This window comes from Tyto alba, unplaced genomic scaffold, assembly GCF_018691265.1.
Source record: "Tyto alba isolate M040663 unplaced genomic scaffold, T.alba_DEE_v4.0 Super-Scaffold_45, whole genome shotgun sequence".
Lineage (NCBI taxonomy): Eukaryota > Metazoa > Chordata > Aves > Strigiformes > Tytonidae > Tyto > Tyto alba.
Window position 1 is genome coordinate 29,638,138 of NW_024881321.1, and position 18,235 is coordinate 29,656,372.

Consider the following 18,235-nt stretch of genomic DNA (forward strand, 5'->3'; position numbering starts at 1 on the left):
AAGCATGGGTAACTAACTCTGTAACATGTAGTTGATATTAACAGCTTATCAGTTAAGGATAAATAGTTGTCCCTGTGATACTGTACTCATTTCTAGCATAGGATTTGGCCAGCCATTCCTGTACCGTTCCATTGGTTTCATCTATATCATGATACTTTGGCCTTCACATGAATGGCAGCATGCTACTCATATATTAAATACAGGACAGGGGCCTTGATTTAAAAAAAAAAAAAATTAGCTTCATAGTGCTACAAGCTGAATAATTCTTTGATGGTCTATGGTAACTGCTTGCTTGAGAGCAGTATATTGTGAATGCCTAACATAATAAATTCCGTATTGTATACTGCAGCAGGCTGGTAGACTAGAAATGGTCAGGTACCATAAATCAGCTTTGCACAACAAAGGCCGAGGGGAGATAGGATTAACTGATCTTTTTAGAACAAGCTAAAGGATAATGACTACATATGTTAGCATCTTATTAATGATAAATAAATTAAAACTGAATTTGGATGAAATATTCTATCCAGCAGAAGAGGAAAGGTCTAGATTAGCTCACCAATGGGAAGAGAAAGGAACTTTAAACTGGTTTACAATGGACCTGAGATGTTTACAAAATAAATTATTGGATAGTCTTGGCACTAGAAACTAAAGCATTTTTTAGGAGAGGTAGGTGTCTGACTTCTGTCTTTGTGAGGGGATTGTAAAGTGGTTGGTTGATCTGTCTCATATTTTAATGGACTCAGAATTGCAGTGATTCTGATGAGATATCCATGTACAGGAGAAACCTTTCTTTTACCCTCAAGATACACAACTTGAAGTTTTGTCTTGGCTTTTTTTTTTCCCCCACTTTCATCCTGCATGCCTGTGAAATACTGGCAGTTAGATACATGGTTATTGGGTAACGTAGCCTAATGCTTTTGGTGGTATTGAGAGACCTCAGGCACTGGGGTGTCCTGTTCACATGTAGCGAAAGGTGCAGTAGATGGTTCCTTTGAGTCCTGGGCTCCATTAGGCAGAAGATCCCAACTATCTAGGGTGCCATATTCCAGGGAGTTACCTAATTTTAAGGAATGTTATTGAGAATATTTAACATTTTCAGAATAAATGCTGGCACCTTAAGTGTGATATGGCAGTGTCTAGACAGCCTGTCAGAACACAGAGCACTGAAGTAACTTACTAACTTGAATTACAAACACACTGTTTACATGTTCTGTTTTATCTGCAGCTGCTTTTGTAACTGATAATTTTAGTTTCAAAAAAAAACCCAACCATGGTTGTGAATGTCAGGTTAATGTTTTTATGAAGAACTTAAATGAAGAAAAATACAGTGCCACAGTTAGTAAGTGTAGTGAGTCATTCTCGATAAAATTAACAGGTTATTTCTGCAAGTTTAATCCCACAAAACTTCCATTGACAACAGCAAATATTTTTGCAGAACTAACATTTCTTTTTCTACCCGTTTGTTCATACATTTTAGAACCTTTTTTTTTCTGTATTTTGTGCATCTATTTACTAGTTTTAAAATGTTTGATTTTAATCTGCATTTAATATTCACCCTTTTAAACTTTAAGTAGCATGTTTCTCTTAAGAGAAGTACGTGCCCTTGATTCTTTCTTCTCTGCCAGTAGCTTCTACATCTCTGACTTAGTTTTTTCAAAGTTATCGTTTCTTTTAGTTGTTTGTTTTGTTTTTTTTTTTTTTCCTCTGTGTAAAACCAATCTCATCACTTTGTAGGCTGTAGGATGTTCCCATCTGGTCTGCTGTGTTTCTTTTTCACTGCAAATGTTGAAATTGAACATGCTCTTCAAAATGAGGATATAATTGTTGTAGAGCCTGCTATTACAATATGCCTTTGGGATGGGCATGGTGTCCATACAGTGTTCAAACTCTAGAATTTTATCTAGAATTTTCAGTTCTGTTTCAAAATTTTATTTTCTCGCCCACATGACTGAAATTAACTTCCTAAACATGAAGCGGGCATAAACTCACTTGAGCATCAGCATGTATTTGTGTCTACAGCCCTTTGCACACAGACATCTCGAGTCTCTAGTAGAAGTTAATCATGGCCCTTGAAAGGATTTTCTGGATATTCTCATAGTATAGTGAATAAAGGGCTGGGACAAAAGTCCCTGGAAAAGGAGAGAAAGTAGAGGAAATGAGATTAAAAGGGATGAGGGGGAAAGCAAAAGTCAGAAGAGGGAAATGAGGGAAGAGAGAGAATTGAAGTAGTCCCTCAATAAGAGTATATTTTCAGCCTGTAGATGTTGAATCTCACTGTATGCTACCAAGCAATTAATTAACATAGTTAAAAGATTTAAGAACCAGTCCTTTTATTTACAGTACATGGATTGATGTTTGTACCTGCCTAGTGAAATACAGGAACAGAAATCCCTCCAGTGATTACAAGCTTCAGGAACAAGGCTTTGATTATTCACAGAATAAGGTAGCTTAGGTTTGACTGGACCTCTGACAGTCATGTAGTTCAACCCTGGGTTCAAAGCATGCCCAACAAGACCAGGTTACTTAGGGCTGTGTGTCCCGGCTGTATCCCTGAGGGTGGAGATTCTAACCCTGGGCAACCTGGTATGGTACTGGGCTATCATTACCCCCCAGCTAGACTTGCTCCAGTAGATAACAATCCCTTCCTTGAAGTGAGGAGCCCAGAAGTGGACATAATGATTCAGACTCAGGCTCAGAAGTGCTGAGCAATCACTTCTTTTGGCCTGGTGACTGCATGCTTGATAATGCAGCCCTGTATATGAGTGACCTTTACTACAGGGGTGAACTGCTGGTTAATGTTCAAAGGATTCTTCAGCTCCATGTCTGCAAATCTGTTTTCTAGCCAGTCTATACCACTGCACGGGGTTATTCCAACCCAGGAGGAAGATTCCACAGTTGCTTTTGTTGAACTCTGACATGTTCCTGTCAGCCCATTTCTCCAGCTCACCAAGAAGTATCTGACTGTGGCCCTGCTCTCTAAGATGTTGACTGCTCCCTCCAATTTGATGTCATTCAGCAACTTGCTGACAGTGCGCTCTGTCTCATCATCTAGGTCATTAATAAAGACCATAAATAATGTTGGTCCCAGTGTGGATCCCTGAGGGAAGCTGCTAATAACTGCCTGCTGCTTAGACTTTGTACTGCTGGTCAGAACCCTGCAAGTCTGGCAGTGCAGCCAGTTTCCCTCAGATCTTCTTATGCAGTCCGTATCTCACCAGTTTTTCTTCAAAGACCCAAGAGGAGACCGAGTCAAAAGCCATCCTAAAGTCAGAGTGTACAACACTTGATGACTTCCCCGTCCTTGTCCACAGCGCCAATCACCCTTGGTAAATCCATATAGGATATTAGCAATCACTTGTCCGTCATGTGGCTGGCAGTGGCTTCTAGATTTGCTCTATAACTTTCCCAGGGACAGAGGTGAGGCTTATAGCTACTTGAATCTTCCTCTTGTTCTCCTTGAAGATGAATCTGACATTTGCATTTTTCCAGTCATGAGGAACCTGCCCTGATCACCATGATGTTTCAGTGATCGTAACATCAGCCATCTCCCTCAGCACCCTGAGGTACGCCCCATCTGGTCCTGTTGACTCCTGTATGGCCAGGTGGGCCCAAGAGCTTCCCTACTGTCTTCCTTTACAATAGGTGTTGCTCCAGTTCTGCAGGAGGCTCAGGGTCCTGGGAGGCCCAGGGGCAAAACTGACCAGTGAAAACTGAGGCAAAAAAGGCATTGAGTATCTTGGCTTTTTTCATGTCCTTTGTCACTAGGTCCCTTTTTCCACCAGGCAGTGGGTCCACGTTTTCTTTAGCCATCCTTTTGTTGTCCCTTACTAAGTGATAATCTAGTATTGTTACATAGATAACTTCTCTGACAGACCCGCTGTAGGTAAGCAGCATCTCCATGTAGATATTCTAAAACAAGGCATGAGTAACGTATACAAAATTCTGAAGGCAACAGAAAAGTTTAATTGAAATTTTCAAAGTAGAAGTATAGCATTATATAATGAAAGTTGAGGGCAAAAGTTTAAAATTAATCTGAATAAATTTTCGCAGTGAAGTCACCTGTACAAATGAGTTTCACAAATTATTTTGAATGGCACTAGTTTTGAAGTTTTTAAAAAAGATACCTGAATGGATATTTGTGTAGTACTTATTTATGCTAGGTGTGAACTCTGTCTAAAAACCAAAAATTGATGTTTTAATTGATGGGGGCATACATCAGTGGTGCCTATGAACTTACTGTTTTAGGAAAAAAGGTCCACCACTAGGTTTCCTCTAGCTCCTCTGGATTGTCAGGTACTGAGCAGTGCCAGACACTGGACTTTAAATTACCTTGGACTGGGGTGGTGCTTTTCTGTGGTCTCTGACATTAATGGTGAATATTAACATGTAAAGAACCTTTCAACATTCTCTAATCTCTTTTTAAAATGCACTTGCGGTAATGGGAAATTCCTTTATGTACTTTCCCATCTTATGATTGAGTGCACTCTTGCGTGTGAAATCTCTGTGCCTGAGTCACTATTTATGACAGGAGGAATAAAACCTGAAAAGCGTGACACAATTTTGGTACTGCCTCAGGTCATTTGCTAAGAGTAGAAAGAAATAATTTAAAAGTACTTTTCTAAGAAGGGAAAAGATCTTTTTTCTTTGTTTTTCTTCTCTTATAAACCTGATCTACTTCAGTAAATCTACAACGGAAGCACTTCTGATGAAGAATTATTTTTGTATGTGTCACCTTTATAGCTGTGCCTATCACCTCCTACAAATTAAATAATTTGAATTTATTTTAAGAATGTGTTTTCTGTGTTTATACAGGTGGGTTTTGTTTATGTAAGAAGGATTGTATGCAAAAGTGAACATTTTTCAGTAATTCCCGAGTTAGCATTCTCTACATATTCAAGTGCGTCTGACTGTGCTTAGGGGATGGTACTAAAAATGTTTCTATAATTAAACAGTATTTAAGTTCTCAGAGAGGAAGCTTTTCAGCAAGTTGAACTTCAAATATAACAAACAAAATGATAACAAAATGCTCTTAAGCCACAGACCATTAAATGAGTAAAAATAATATTTGAAGGTTTGGGTTTTTTTTTTTTTTTTTTCATAACTGTGGGTGTTGCATTTGACAGTTATTCAGGAAATGTGAGCTTTAATATTCAGACCATCATTTTACACTAGTATTACTCCTATCAGTAGTTCCTCTGGAAGGGAAATGTATTTTTGAGTGAACACTTCAAGTTATTTCTGTCCTGGTTTGTGCTGTTTGCAGAATTCCTGCTGAATATAATAAGATCCCTTAAATGTAAAACTTTCCCTGTGGAAACTGCAACTCTTGATAGTTTTGATAAGCTGATGAGCAGTGAAAAATTACCCCGTGCAGCATCCCACACCTGTCGGACACAAGACAACACAGAGCCACGGGCGAGGATTGAGCTGGGAGAGACGTGCGCTTTGCTGATAGCCTCCCCCCGCCTGCAGCTCGCTGCCCGGAGGTCACTGCCACCACAGCTCCACCAGCCGAGCAGCTTGTGTCCACCTGAAGTGACTTTTTTACTTCTCTCCATCCTATGAAGTCTTTTTCTTCTAGAATCTCCCATATCCATGCCTTTGGCATTGGTTCTGCTGTGGCCTCTCCTGTTGTCTTTAATATAGGGTTTAGTTTTCTGGGTGTTTTATCATGAGGAACACAGGCTTTATGTCTGGGTATATGGATGAAATGCACTTGTTTATATTCACAAGTTCATATTCACGAGTTCAATCTAGATAGCTGGTCATTGTAAAAAGGTGCTTGAGTCTTTAAATTCTCCAAAACTGCTTCCAGGTTAGAAACTTAATAAACATCTTGTGCTGTGATTAAGGTAAGGACCCTAAAGTTAGTTATTTGTAGGGCCATGGAAGTCATTGGCAAAAGGAAGTTAAATCAAACTGTCAATATTCCCATCTTAGATACTGCAGGCTATTGGCAGTCCTGTAACACCTTAAGCCTGGGTAAACAATAGGAGTTTAACTTAATGAGTGAAGTGGTTTCCATAACCTTGTGGGAAAGGTATCATCCTTACCATTTGTCTCTTTGAATCAAAGGTTTTGTTCTGATGCAGGAAACTACTACTGTTCTTTTTGTGTGCCGTATATTATAGGAACGGTCTGCTATTAGACTAAATATGTTGCCTTCTCTGCTGTCTCCAGTCCTAAATATTTGCAAATAAGATACTTTTTGCCATGTGTTTTTCTCATTTGCTAAGGAATCTATTATCCTGAATGCCACAAGTTACCTAACTGTTGGTTCACAAGGAAGACCTTTGTTTGCAAGGTGGTATTACATTTTGTTATGTACTTAGGATTAATTACTTTTTATTGTTTTATACTACTGTTGCTAGCATCGTTCTTATTAACCGTCTGTATCTTTCTTTTTGCAGCTTGGGTCCTGTGTTTGCACTGTTTGTACCATTTTATTCCTCCATTCCAAGAGTGCAGGTGGCACAAGTATTAGGCCACTTTTCTATCACAAACAAGACACTGGTCTACATACTGGGTTTACAGGTATGGTATGTACTTGCTTGTTCATCTTTTAATGAATTACTGATGTAGTAGTTAGTATTTTTGTGTATTGTATGAATTTTGATGCTTCCACATATATGATTCCACATATACTTAGCTAGTGACTGTCCAATCAATTAAAATATTGAAAAACATGTGTTGCTAGTGTGCATTTCTGCATGCTGAAGTGGTGGGCAAGTGATCTGTTCTTCATTGTCTTGCACAGGAAGATATAAGAGACAATTCTACAATTACATGTTTTTTGCCAACAAAATGAACTAGATGAAAACAGATGAAAACAGATCCTGATGCTAAGGCATATATATCTTTCATCTTTCTAATTTGCTTATATTCTTGATTTTGTTTATTTTCCCCCCTATCCGTTAGAGCTCAAACAAAGCCATAGAATACAGTATTTTTCTATGATAAGACTGTTGGTAAATAATCAAGACTTTGGCTGAATTCCACTTTTATATAAATTAACATTATTTGTATACCCAGCATTGCCATGAGACAGGTAATTTAAAGTAGTGTAACATAGAGCACAGTAATATCATGTAGTATTATGTTAAATATAAGTGGAAAAATATAGATACTTTGTACAGAAAAGCAGTAGTTGTTAAAAAAAAAACCACAACAACAAAAAACCCCTAGCAGCCTAGAAATGAATGGATGCTCATGTCACAACCTGAATTATGAAGCAGCAGAAGTGCAAACTTATGAGAAATTATACTCATTTTTATATATTCCAGCGACTCAACCAGCTCTAGCACTAGCAGTGGAAAGCACCATACTCATGTGAAGTGTGGTAGGGAGTATTGTAGAATGAATGGTCAGTTTCAGAATATTGACTCGTGCTCCACATGAACATTTCACTTATCCCTTTTCTTGTTCAGCCTTTGGATTCCTTCAGCTTCTGCTCCAGCACCTTATTTTATCTTTCAGAAATCTTGTTTCTTCTTTTCTGACCCTATCAATAGCACTATTATTTCGGTCTTTGGGAAAGCCGTGATATTGTCTGAGCTCTTTTCCATCATGTCCTTTGCCTTTTGCTTTAGCACACACACCACCTCCGATACAGATCACTGCTGTTACTAATCACTGTGTCTTCGCTGGATCTTTCCCTGCTGTGTACAGAATGGTTGCTGCCATCACACAGAGGCTGAGGGAAAAATCATTTGCGTTTTCCTCATTTGTAAACTCTGCCCTTATTTCAAGTTACTCTTGCTGTAGTCAGAGGGAAGGTCTTCACATGATTCAGTCAGCATCGTGCAGAACTATTTCAGTAATCAGTACCAGTCTAATTTTCAGCCCATTTTTCTAGCTGGTAATAACCTTCTCCAGGTGATTAATCACACACTTCACTAGAAATGATGGGCTGCCTTGTTGGCTTATCAGGATTTTTTTTTTTCACTCTGACCTATATCTGTGATTTCATGTCGACAAATATACCACTGGGTGAGAACTTCATTTCTTTAATTTTGATGCTCATACTTAGGCTTTCTGTGACTGCATGTTTGAGAGCTTCACTTACACTGCCTGCCCTGCTTGGAACTCTTCTCCTGTTGCTGCTGAGTCATTTCCTTTGCTTCAGTCTATCTTTCAGACTTGTTTTTCTATGCAGCCTACAACTGACATCCTGTTATACTTAGTGTGCTATATGAAAATAAAATGTATTGTTCTGTAGAAGGACAGCAATTGTTGGATCCCTGTGTTTTTTCCACTTCTTCTACTTCTGGAATACATCTTTTTTTAATGTTAAACTGAATTTTCACAGAGATAAATGTATGACTTGTGTTTTCATTATAAGTATATAGCCTACATAATATTGCAACATAGTAGTTCAGACAACAGCTTTGTGAAATTAGAATTTGAAATCACTGCTCTTGTCTTCTAGCTCTTAACCTCTGGTTCCTACATCTGGATTTTAGCCTTAAGTGGATTGGTAAGTCTTACTGTTTTAAAAATCATGTGTTGTTTAAAACACTGTTATGTATACAATCAGTGCAGAATATTTGGACTTAAAAGAACAGAAATTACTAAGTAGTGTTTCTATTTGTGACAGTAAGTAGAAAGTTTTCATCTTCAGCTTACAAAGGTGGCGCTGGCTGGCTGACAGACCACAAACGAGCTAGTTAATATTTGCAGGGTGACACTGCTTTCTGACCCCCTAAAATTAATTTTACTGACATAGATATAGACTTAGACCCACAACTATAAATAAGACTATAGAGGAAATGGTAGAAATGTTTACCTTATTGTTGGGTGGTTTTTTTTTTCAGTTTTCAGCAAGCCTCAAGCTTTGATTCCAAAAATCAGCTTTTAACAACTTTGCTGTGAGAATTTTTCATGTTTTACTGTTCTAGGACATCTGTCGTATGGCTGTGTCTCACTATGATAATGGCAGTAAGGATGCAAAATCACTTTCTTCACACCAGTCAGATAAAGTCTATGTGGTCTGTCTTTTTCCTTTCCGGCTCTGTTCTTAGTACTAAGGCACTTAGTGCTAAAACAGATTCTACTAAATCTTCGAGACTGTTAGATATTGCTAAGCTTCTTTTAAAATTTTACAGACTTAAAAATTAGGAGCTCAGACTCTGAGTTCTTGGTCCAAAATACTGTTTGCTTTTCAAACAGTGAAAGGTCCACCTCTTCCAAAACAGCTCATTATTAAGTTGACGCAATCTTAAGAAGAACTTATACTGAGCCCTTGCTGTTTAGAACTTACTAATTCAAATTTGTGGTGAGCTCAGAGTGAAATGCCTGTGGACACTTCACATATTGCTGCTATAACTCAGTAGTTTCGTCTCTTACCATTTGCACTGACTGTTCTAAAATTCTCTGTGAGCTCACAGAATAACTAACAGGGATGACAGAGCAGTAAATAGTGAAGTCTGCTCAGCAGTTTGGTCTGACCATAAGCATCAATGAAAACAGTGCAACTAACAAACCAGAATTTCTCTCTCCTGGAGATCCACCCAAGCCTCTGTGCCCACCTAAGGATCTGTGACTTCCTCCAAACGCATTACCCTTCCTGTTGCTCTTCTGGCTCTTTTAATAGCCCTTCCTTTTGAACAGGTGTTCATTAGAGGGGGAAGGAAAGAAAAGGAAAGCCATTTAAACTCCCTCTTTCCTGGTGGCAGGAACTGTATCTGTACTTGGTTATACAAACTTATAAAGAACAGCTCAAATTTTTTTTTTTTTTCATAATATATTATGGGGTTCTTCTTTTAATCCCCTTTTAATGTACCGTTTTATTCAGCTGTACAATGCAACTTTCCTAGGATTCTTTTTCATAAACGACCTTTTTTTTAATTTCAGGTTGACAGTATGTTTTACATAGGTATAAGTCCATAGGAATAAACTGAGCTTTCTCTGTGTCACAGGGAGGCTTAAAAAAATTGATGTGAAGTTTTCATATTGCTTCAGTCAGCATGAATTAAGTCATCATCAATGATGACGTGTTTTCAGTCTCAATTTTTTCTGCAGCAAGCAGAGAGCTGCATTCTACCATTTTGTAATAAGCGCTACAATTTGGAAAGAAGTTCATGTTACAAATTTCTGCCATTTTTTGCACAGCATATCTGTCACACATCTGTGAATAAGAAGTCTTTTTTCCTCCTCCATTAGAAATGATAATTCAGCATCTTTTGAGAAAACTTGATAAAGGAGTAAAGTTTCACAGTATATTAAGGAATCTGAAGAGGGATATGAAACACTGTAAAGGCACCTTTCAGCACGACAAGTGTAGCTACTGCCTAATGTATGTATATGTACAATTACAGAAACACGTAGGTTGTCAAATCAATGTTGAGTCATTCCAGCAACCTATGTGTTTTTGTAATTCTTACTTCTCTTCACATTTTCTAATATACTATATCTTTGTTGAATGAAATTTTTATGTATTTGTACAAGAGGGCCAAGTAAATGCATGAACACCAAGTCAGCTAGGTGTGATATTTAGTCACTTCTTCGTTGCCGGTCAGACACCTCACTGTCTGTATTTTTAGCATCAAAGATCATTTAGGCACTCACATGACTGTATATGATGCTGTTCTGCAATTTAGCTTTTGTTGCACTTCTGCTTATGTGGAGTATTAAAATGGATGGTGCCAGCACGATTTCTGAACTGTTGTCAGTTTCCGCTTTCTCTTCACCATGTGAGAGTTATTTAAATTCTCACAATTTATATTTTAACATGTACTGAGCATTCTTAGACTAAACAGGATGTGACTTTCCAGGTACAAGATGTGGCACTGGAGATCAATTTCTGTGTTCATCCTTGCTAATGCTTCCCTGTGAATTCCAGGCAGGGTGTAGAGCAACTGGGAATTGAACCACCTTGAGTTCTTGTTTTCAGTGGTTTGAGCAGTGCCATCATTACAGAATTGTGTTTGCATGTGTGTATGAGTCTATGTATGCAGGTAGGCATTGGTGTAATATGCCTGGTGGTAGGGAATTTTAGACAATTTGTAGTTTGATGCTGGATTGTTCTCAGTTACAGAGCTTGCAGCACATGTTTTGTTATTGGAATACAAAAGGTCTGCTGTGTCTGTCTTTGCTGTAAACTATATCTTCCTAGATCTCTAATTTTGAATCAACATAGGAATACACTCTAAAAGGCAGCTTCTTTACTCTCCAGGTGAAACTTAGAGTACCTCTTAACTATCATTCTTTTGGTATGTCAGTATGGGCCTGGTAATTTCAGTTGCTGATGTGTTGTGTGAAACATGCTGTTAAAATATATGATGCTTACTTACAAAAAAGGGAGAATTTAAGAAGTAGACTCTGAACAAATTCACAAATATGATTTAATTGGTAAACTATAGTGCTGTTATAATTTATGAAACTAATTTAGTTTCCTTTGATTTGTTTTGCCAGGAATATATCATACTTGGTACATACAGTCCAGATTTGTTTCCTATTATAGGGGTTTTTTTTATGTCATAAAATTAGGAAACTTCATATTAGAGGTGCAGATGTGTCATGAAAGTCATAGAGCCTATTTCCATTTGACTTTAAGCCAGAAATTCTTTCAATAGCTGTTTACAAAAGTGCTTCCATACAATGCATGTCACTCAGTTAAGTGAACGCCAGGAACAGTTTCCCTACTATCTTTTTCTTTGAAACAGTCCAAACACCTTAGAAAATGGTATCCATTTGAGTATTTCATTGGATACATACATATCAACCCATATGCTCTCCCTTTTTTTCCTCCCTGTCCTGGTTTCAGCTGGAATAGAGTTAGTTTTCTTTCTACTAGCTGATATGGTGGTGTGTGTTGGATTGAGTATGAGAGTAATGTTGATACCACACGGATGATTTTAGTCGGTGCTAAGTAATGTTTATATTAAGTCAAGGACTTTTCAGCTTCTCATGCCCTGCCAGCGGTAAGGCTGGAGGGACACAAGAAGTTGGGAGGGGACAGCCAGGACAGCTGATCCAACCTGCCCAAAGAAGGATATTCCATACCATATGACATCATGCTCAGCATATAAAATAGGGGGAAAACTGGCTGGGGGCTGCTGCTTGGGAACTGGCTGGGCATCGGTTGGTGCGTGGTGAGTAATTGCATTGTGCATCACTTGCTTTGCATAATATTATTGTTACTGTTGTTGTTATTATTTTCTTAATTTTCTGTTCTATTAAGTTTTCTTTATCTCAACTCATGAGTTTTACATTTTTTTTTTCCTTTTTTTTTTTCCTCCCCAGTTCTCTCCTCTGTCCTGCTGTTGGGAGGAGTGAGTGAGCAGCTGTGTGGTGCTTCGTTACCACCTGGGGTTAAACCACAACACCCCTTTTAAAATCTCTTGGGTTCTCAGCTTACATTTCTCATTGCTATACTCTTGCAGGATTTAAATTTGAGGGGCATGTCAAGGCTCGCTCAATTATAGTGACAGCATACCTGCTTCAAGAAGCTCAGGTTGGTACCAGCAAATGAGATACGCCCGCTGAGACATGCAGTTCCCTCCACGCATTAGTGCAGCATTGTCATCATACAGATCCCATGCCAGGTTTTCTGCTAACCGTGTAGCTACAGCTGTATTTCATAGGGGAAAGGTATCTTTCAGGTCCTTTATGATTTTAGAGTTGTAGCCTCTTTCTTCTTATCTAGTGTCATTTATTTACTTGTTTGCAAGGTGACCTACATTGCCTAAAGTTCAGAATTTCAAATACCCCAAGTCTTCTGTGAGCTGCCTTGAATTTGTGTGGAGTTCAGTTCAAGCCTTAGGAAATTAAAATTCTCTTAACCGTACAAATGCTGGTTTCTAAATCCCTGTTTACTTTGCAGATTTCACTAAGCCAAATGCAACAACCTTCTGCATTGTTTCCATGCTACACTGATTTATTTTTTTCAGGTTGTATGAAAAGTTGCGCTTTTTATACTTTGGATATTAGGAGACTGTAGAGGATCTGTGATTTAGAGCATGTGCTTTAAAGGCTTAAGGTTAAGACAGAAAGTTCAGACAGTGTTTGTGCATGGTTTTAATTTCAGTTCTGATTTTTGAGTGCTTTACTTCTTATGAATAACTTTGAAGTTGATAACTTGATTTTACATAGGCTACAGATACCTGTTGTTAAATGCTCCTGAGCATACTTTGGATTGCTTTGAGTTCTGTTCTTTAATTTTATTCATCCTTTCCGTTTGTTGTTCATTCAGCTAAGGTGTTTTTCTATAGTGAATTCCTGTCCTTTAGGATCAATATTTATAGGATAAGATGTGATTGGGCTGGGGAGCAAAATATTAAACCAGACTTTCATTTTTTTAGTTCTTGTCTTAAAAATAGCATTATGTAGTTAATATCTGATCAGACCTAAGAGTCATTGATTTTCTTGTTGTTGTTCTTCCGCTTCCACATCCTTAAGTGATTTTGAACAATCCTCACTGAATTCTTTTGTTGTTTTAGAAAAAGTTTTGAAGGGAATGCAGGAGCATTTGTACTACCCCACAGTGCAGTATTTATACTTAAAATATCATCCTTTCTATGTACTTAAAATTAGTATTAAATATGTGCTGACTTTCTTGAAGAGAATCTTTGATCAGAGCCTGCTAATGTAGTATGCAGTTGCCTTCACATTCATGTTCTGTCCTGTGTCCTTTTTGATACTCCAGTTATTCTGGACATCCTTCAGTCACCCATGTTTAGTCTTATGTAGATCTTTAGTCAATGTCAAAGTATGATATTCCTTGAATTCTTTGTAGTTGTCTAATTATAAATGATTTAGCTAAATCTACTTACATCTACGTAAAAGTCTTGTGGTAGTGCTTCGTTGACAAAGGAGAGAGTCAGTCTAATATGACTGAGTTTGGATAATTTTTAAAAAATCTGGAAGTTATGCATTATTTGGGTTTTTATGCTGTTGATTTACAGCCAAGCAATATTTGAACTGGAGTTCGGGGTAGATAAAACTTAATTATTTTCAATAGCTAAAATCGCATTTTTACTTTATTCTTGTCAATCAAATTATAAAAAGCTGTAGTGAAGGCAAAACATATTAGAAGTATGAAATTTAAATAAAACAATGTAATGAAATAAATAATTTGTTACTGTTTTGAATATTGTTACTGTGTAAAGTAAAATCTAGTGCACACTCACAAGAACCATTAATAGCACTTGAAATAACTCATTGCTGTTTTTTCATTTTGAGCTTGTTTTTACCCAAACGCCAGATAACAGACTACTACACAGGGCATTTCTGACTTGAAAAATTAACACAAAAAGGGGGGTATCCCTAACAGTATCTTTTGAACTTTAAATAGTTTTGTAAGTATGTTGAGGCTTTCTCATTTTTTTTTTTTTTAAAATCTTCCGTTTTGTGGAAGTATTGGATGATCACAGGGGAACATATTTTTATCATTTTCAGTAGCAAGAAACATAATTTTTTGAAGAAATAACTAAGAAAAATGAAATAAATCTGAGAACATCGATTATTTAAAGGTTTCCTCCTGGTGTCTTGTCTTTAATTGCAACTGGTATTTGAGCCTTTGTGTTTGAAATCCATGTGCCTGGTTGGAGTTGGAGCTGCCATTGGCTGTTAGGCTAAAGTCGAATGTATGAGCCAGTGAGTGGTGCTCACTGGACCAAAACATCGTTTTCAGCTGATTACCCAGAGTCATTGACCACATGATCAAGAAATATTCAAAATTAAAGCACCGGTACTACAAGGTCTTTTTGGATTATATGGATAACTCCAGCTCTTTTTCAGGGAAGTTTGTGAAGATGTAGAAAGTGTTATCAATGCTTCTGGTTTCTTGTCTTTTTTCTTCTTTTTCTTGTCAGTGTTTCTTGAAGTCCTAGCTCAAAGAGTCAAAGGATTGTGTGGGAATGTCAGCTTTCATAGTAGTAAAATAAGCTTTTAATCCTTGTGCAAACTACTTCTTCAAAATCCAAAAGAATGCCCCAAAGACTTAGAAATCATGTAGGAAAGTTTTATGGATTTTTTTGTTTGTTTTGGTCTTTTTTAAACCCTCATGATTTTAAGACAATCTTGCTAGTGACCTTTTTGGAATTGAGTTGTGATTTCTGAATATTTTACATTGGTTTTACAATCTATATATTCATAGTATTGCTACTATCTGTGGGACTACTCACTTATGAAAAATTCTGCCTATGCTTAAGTACTTTCCTGAATAAAAACATATATTTTACATGTAGCTGATGTGATTCCCCATTGCTCATAGAACTGCCCACCAAAGACTAAGTACTAAGCTCACCCAATCACTGAGGTTGACATCTGGTCCAACTGCCCTGCTCAGACAGGGCCAGCCAGAGCTGCTTGCCCAGGACCATGTCCAGATGTCTTTTGAATATCTCCAAGAATGGAGACTTTACCACCTCCCTGGGCAACCTATGCTAGTGCTCAATCACCCTCACAGCGAAGAAATGTTTACTGATGTTCAGAAGGAACCTTCTGTGTTTCAGTTTGTGTCCCTTGCCTCTGATCCTGTCATCGGTCACCACTGAGAAAAGCCTGACTCCCTCTTCATTCTCTCCCTTCAGGCATTTATATATTTTGATAAAATCCCCCTGAGAACTTCTCTTCTCCAAGCCAAACAGTCCCACTTCTCTCAGCCTCTCATCATGTGAAATATGCTCCAGTCCCTTGATCATCTTGATGGCCCTGCACTGGACTTGCTCCAGTAAGTCCATGTCTTTCCTGTGCCTGGGTGTGCAGAACTGGACACAGTACTCTAATGCGGAGACAAGAGAGGATCACTTCCCTCAACCTGCTAGCAATGCAGGTCAGGAAGCTCACCACATAGGTTGTGAAGTGTATAGCCTGAAATAAGAATCAGAAAAGCAGTAGAATAACAGAGATTAGGGTATGAAAAAGCAGCACTGTCTGACTGTCTCCTAACTTTAGGACAGGTGCAGATATCCATATGTAAGCTAACAGATCTGCTGGATCTCACTCAGAACTGATGTGAGCTATCTGCATGTGGGCAAAGGTCATTATTCAGTTGAGCGACTGTAGGTGACTTAATTTGAAATGAGCATCTCTACATTCTGCTGACTGTATTGACTTAATTTCCTCTGTGGTGGAAGCTTAGACACCTTGCTTATGTCTAGATGGCTATGTGTAAGTACATGACAGCTGTCTAAGCTGACAAAACTTACTCCTGCATCAGTTAAAACATCTGAAAAGTAGTTGATTCATCTGGCATACAGGGGATGTTAGTGTGGAAACAAGGTTGTAATTGTTTGGGGAGGAGGGAGATACAAATATTTCCAATTCTGAAAGAAGAAAGCGGCAATGGGGAAGGAGAGAAGGTAATAATGTGTCATAAGGTACTTTCTCTTTTTTATCCATGGATTCTGAGATGCTATAAAAAAAATGGATTTTAGTTTTCAGTTTGCATTTTACTTCTAAGTTTTCAGGTTTTATCTCAGATCTGAGAAAGAGTTTGTGTGCCCAAAATATGGTCTACTTGGTCAACTGTGCTGGCTGGTTCAGTAAGAGCTAGATTGCTTCTATCAAGCTTTTCTAGCCTGTGCGTGTACACCATCATGGCTGCAATGTTACCATTGTTTAGAGAGGAAATCCATGAGAGTAATTAATCTGTGTGTGTACTCTAGAAACATCTGCCATAAGATGAGTCGCATCTTATCAGTGCCCATTTCTCTCTGTTGACTATGAAAAAACAACTTTAAGCAACCAGCTCATAAGCAGGTTTTTTTAAATCAGAGATGTCTATGTTGGGGTAGATAAATCCATTCGTGATCATAGAATCATAGAACGGTTTGGGTTGGAAGGGACCTTAAAGATCATCTGGTTCCAACCCCCCTGCCAGGGGCAGGGCCCCCTTCCCCCAGCCCAGGGTGCTCCCAGCCCCGTCCAACCTGGCCTGGAACCCTTCCAGGGAGGGGGCAGCCACAGCTGCTCTGGGAACCTGTGCCAGCATCTCACTGTCCTCATAGTAAAGAATTTCTTTGTTATATCTAATCTAAATCTACCATCTTAAAGCCATTAGCCCTAGTCCCGTCACTACATGCCCTTTTAAAAGTCCCTCCCCATCTTTCCTATAGACCCCCTTTCAGTATTGGAAGGCTGCTATAAGGTCTCCCTGGAGCCTTCTCTTCTCCAGGTTGAACAACCCCAACTCTCCCAGCCTCTCCTGATAGGAGAGGTGCCCCAGCCCTCTCATGTTCTTCATGACCCTCCTTTGAACTTTCTCCAAAAGGTCCATGCTGGGGGTTCCAGAGCTGAATACTGTACTCCAGGTGAGGTCTCACCTCTATTGACCTACTGATCACGCTTCTTTTGATGCAGCCTAGGATACAGCTGACTTTTTGGGGTATGAGCACACATTGCCAGGTCATGTTGAGCTGCTTATCAACAAACACTTTCATGTCCGTCTCCTCAGTGCTGCTTTTAATCCATTCTCTGTCTAGTCTGTATCTGCGCTTGGGATTGCCCCAACCCATGTGCAGGACCTTGCACTTGGCCTTGTTGAACTTCATGAGGTCTGCATGGGTCCACTTCTCAAGCCTGTCACTCTCCCTCTGAATGGCACCCCTTCCCTCCAGCATGTCAACTGCACCACACAGCTTGATGTTGTTGGCAAACTTGCTGAGGGTGCACTCAATCCCACTGTCCATGTTGCCAACAAAAATGTTAAATGGCACCAGTCCCAATACTGACTCCTGAGGAATGCCACTCATCACCGGTCTCTACTTAGACATTGATCTGTTGACCACAACCCTTTAAATGTGACCATCCAGACAATTCCTTACCCACCAGGTGGCCCATCCATCAAATCTATGTCTCTCCAATTTAAAGATAAGGATGTCATGTGGGACAGTGTCAAAGGCTTTGCGCAAGTCTGGATAGATGACATCAGTTGCTCTTTCCTTACCCACCAATGCTGCAACCCCATTGTAGAAAGCCACCAAATTTGTCAAATACAATTTGCCCTTAGTGAAGCCATGTTGGCTGTCACCAATCACGTCCTTATTTTCCTTGTGCCTTAGCAGAGTTTTCAGGAGGATCAGCTCCATGATCTTGCCAGGCACGGAAGTGAGACTGACTGGCCTGTAGTTCCCTGGGTCTTCCTTTTTTCCCTTTTTAAAAATGGGAGTTATGTTTCCCCTTTTCCAGTCAGTGGGAACTTCATTGGACAGCCACAACTTCTCAAATATGATGGATACTGGCTTAACAACTTCATCCTTCAGTTCCCTCAGGACCTGTGGATGCATCTCAT

At 38.8% G+C, this 18,235-nt stretch overlaps 1 protein-coding gene across 4 annotated transcripts in view; it reads left to right on the plus strand.

Annotated features, from left to right (window-relative positions):
• UBAC2 (UBA domain containing 2) overlaps positions 1-18,235 on the plus strand; it is a 101,644-nt gene that overhangs the window by 56,296 nt on the left and 27,113 nt on the right. For all 4 annotated transcript variants that reach the window (XM_042805855.1, XM_042805856.1, XM_042805857.1 and 1 more), the window contains 2 exons: positions 6,411-6,534; positions 8,429-8,476. In XM_042805855.1, the coding sequence (XP_042661789.1) occupies positions 6,411-6,534; positions 8,429-8,476 (172 nt within the window). The remainder of the gene's footprint in view (positions 1-6,410; positions 6,535-8,428; positions 8,477-18,235) is intronic.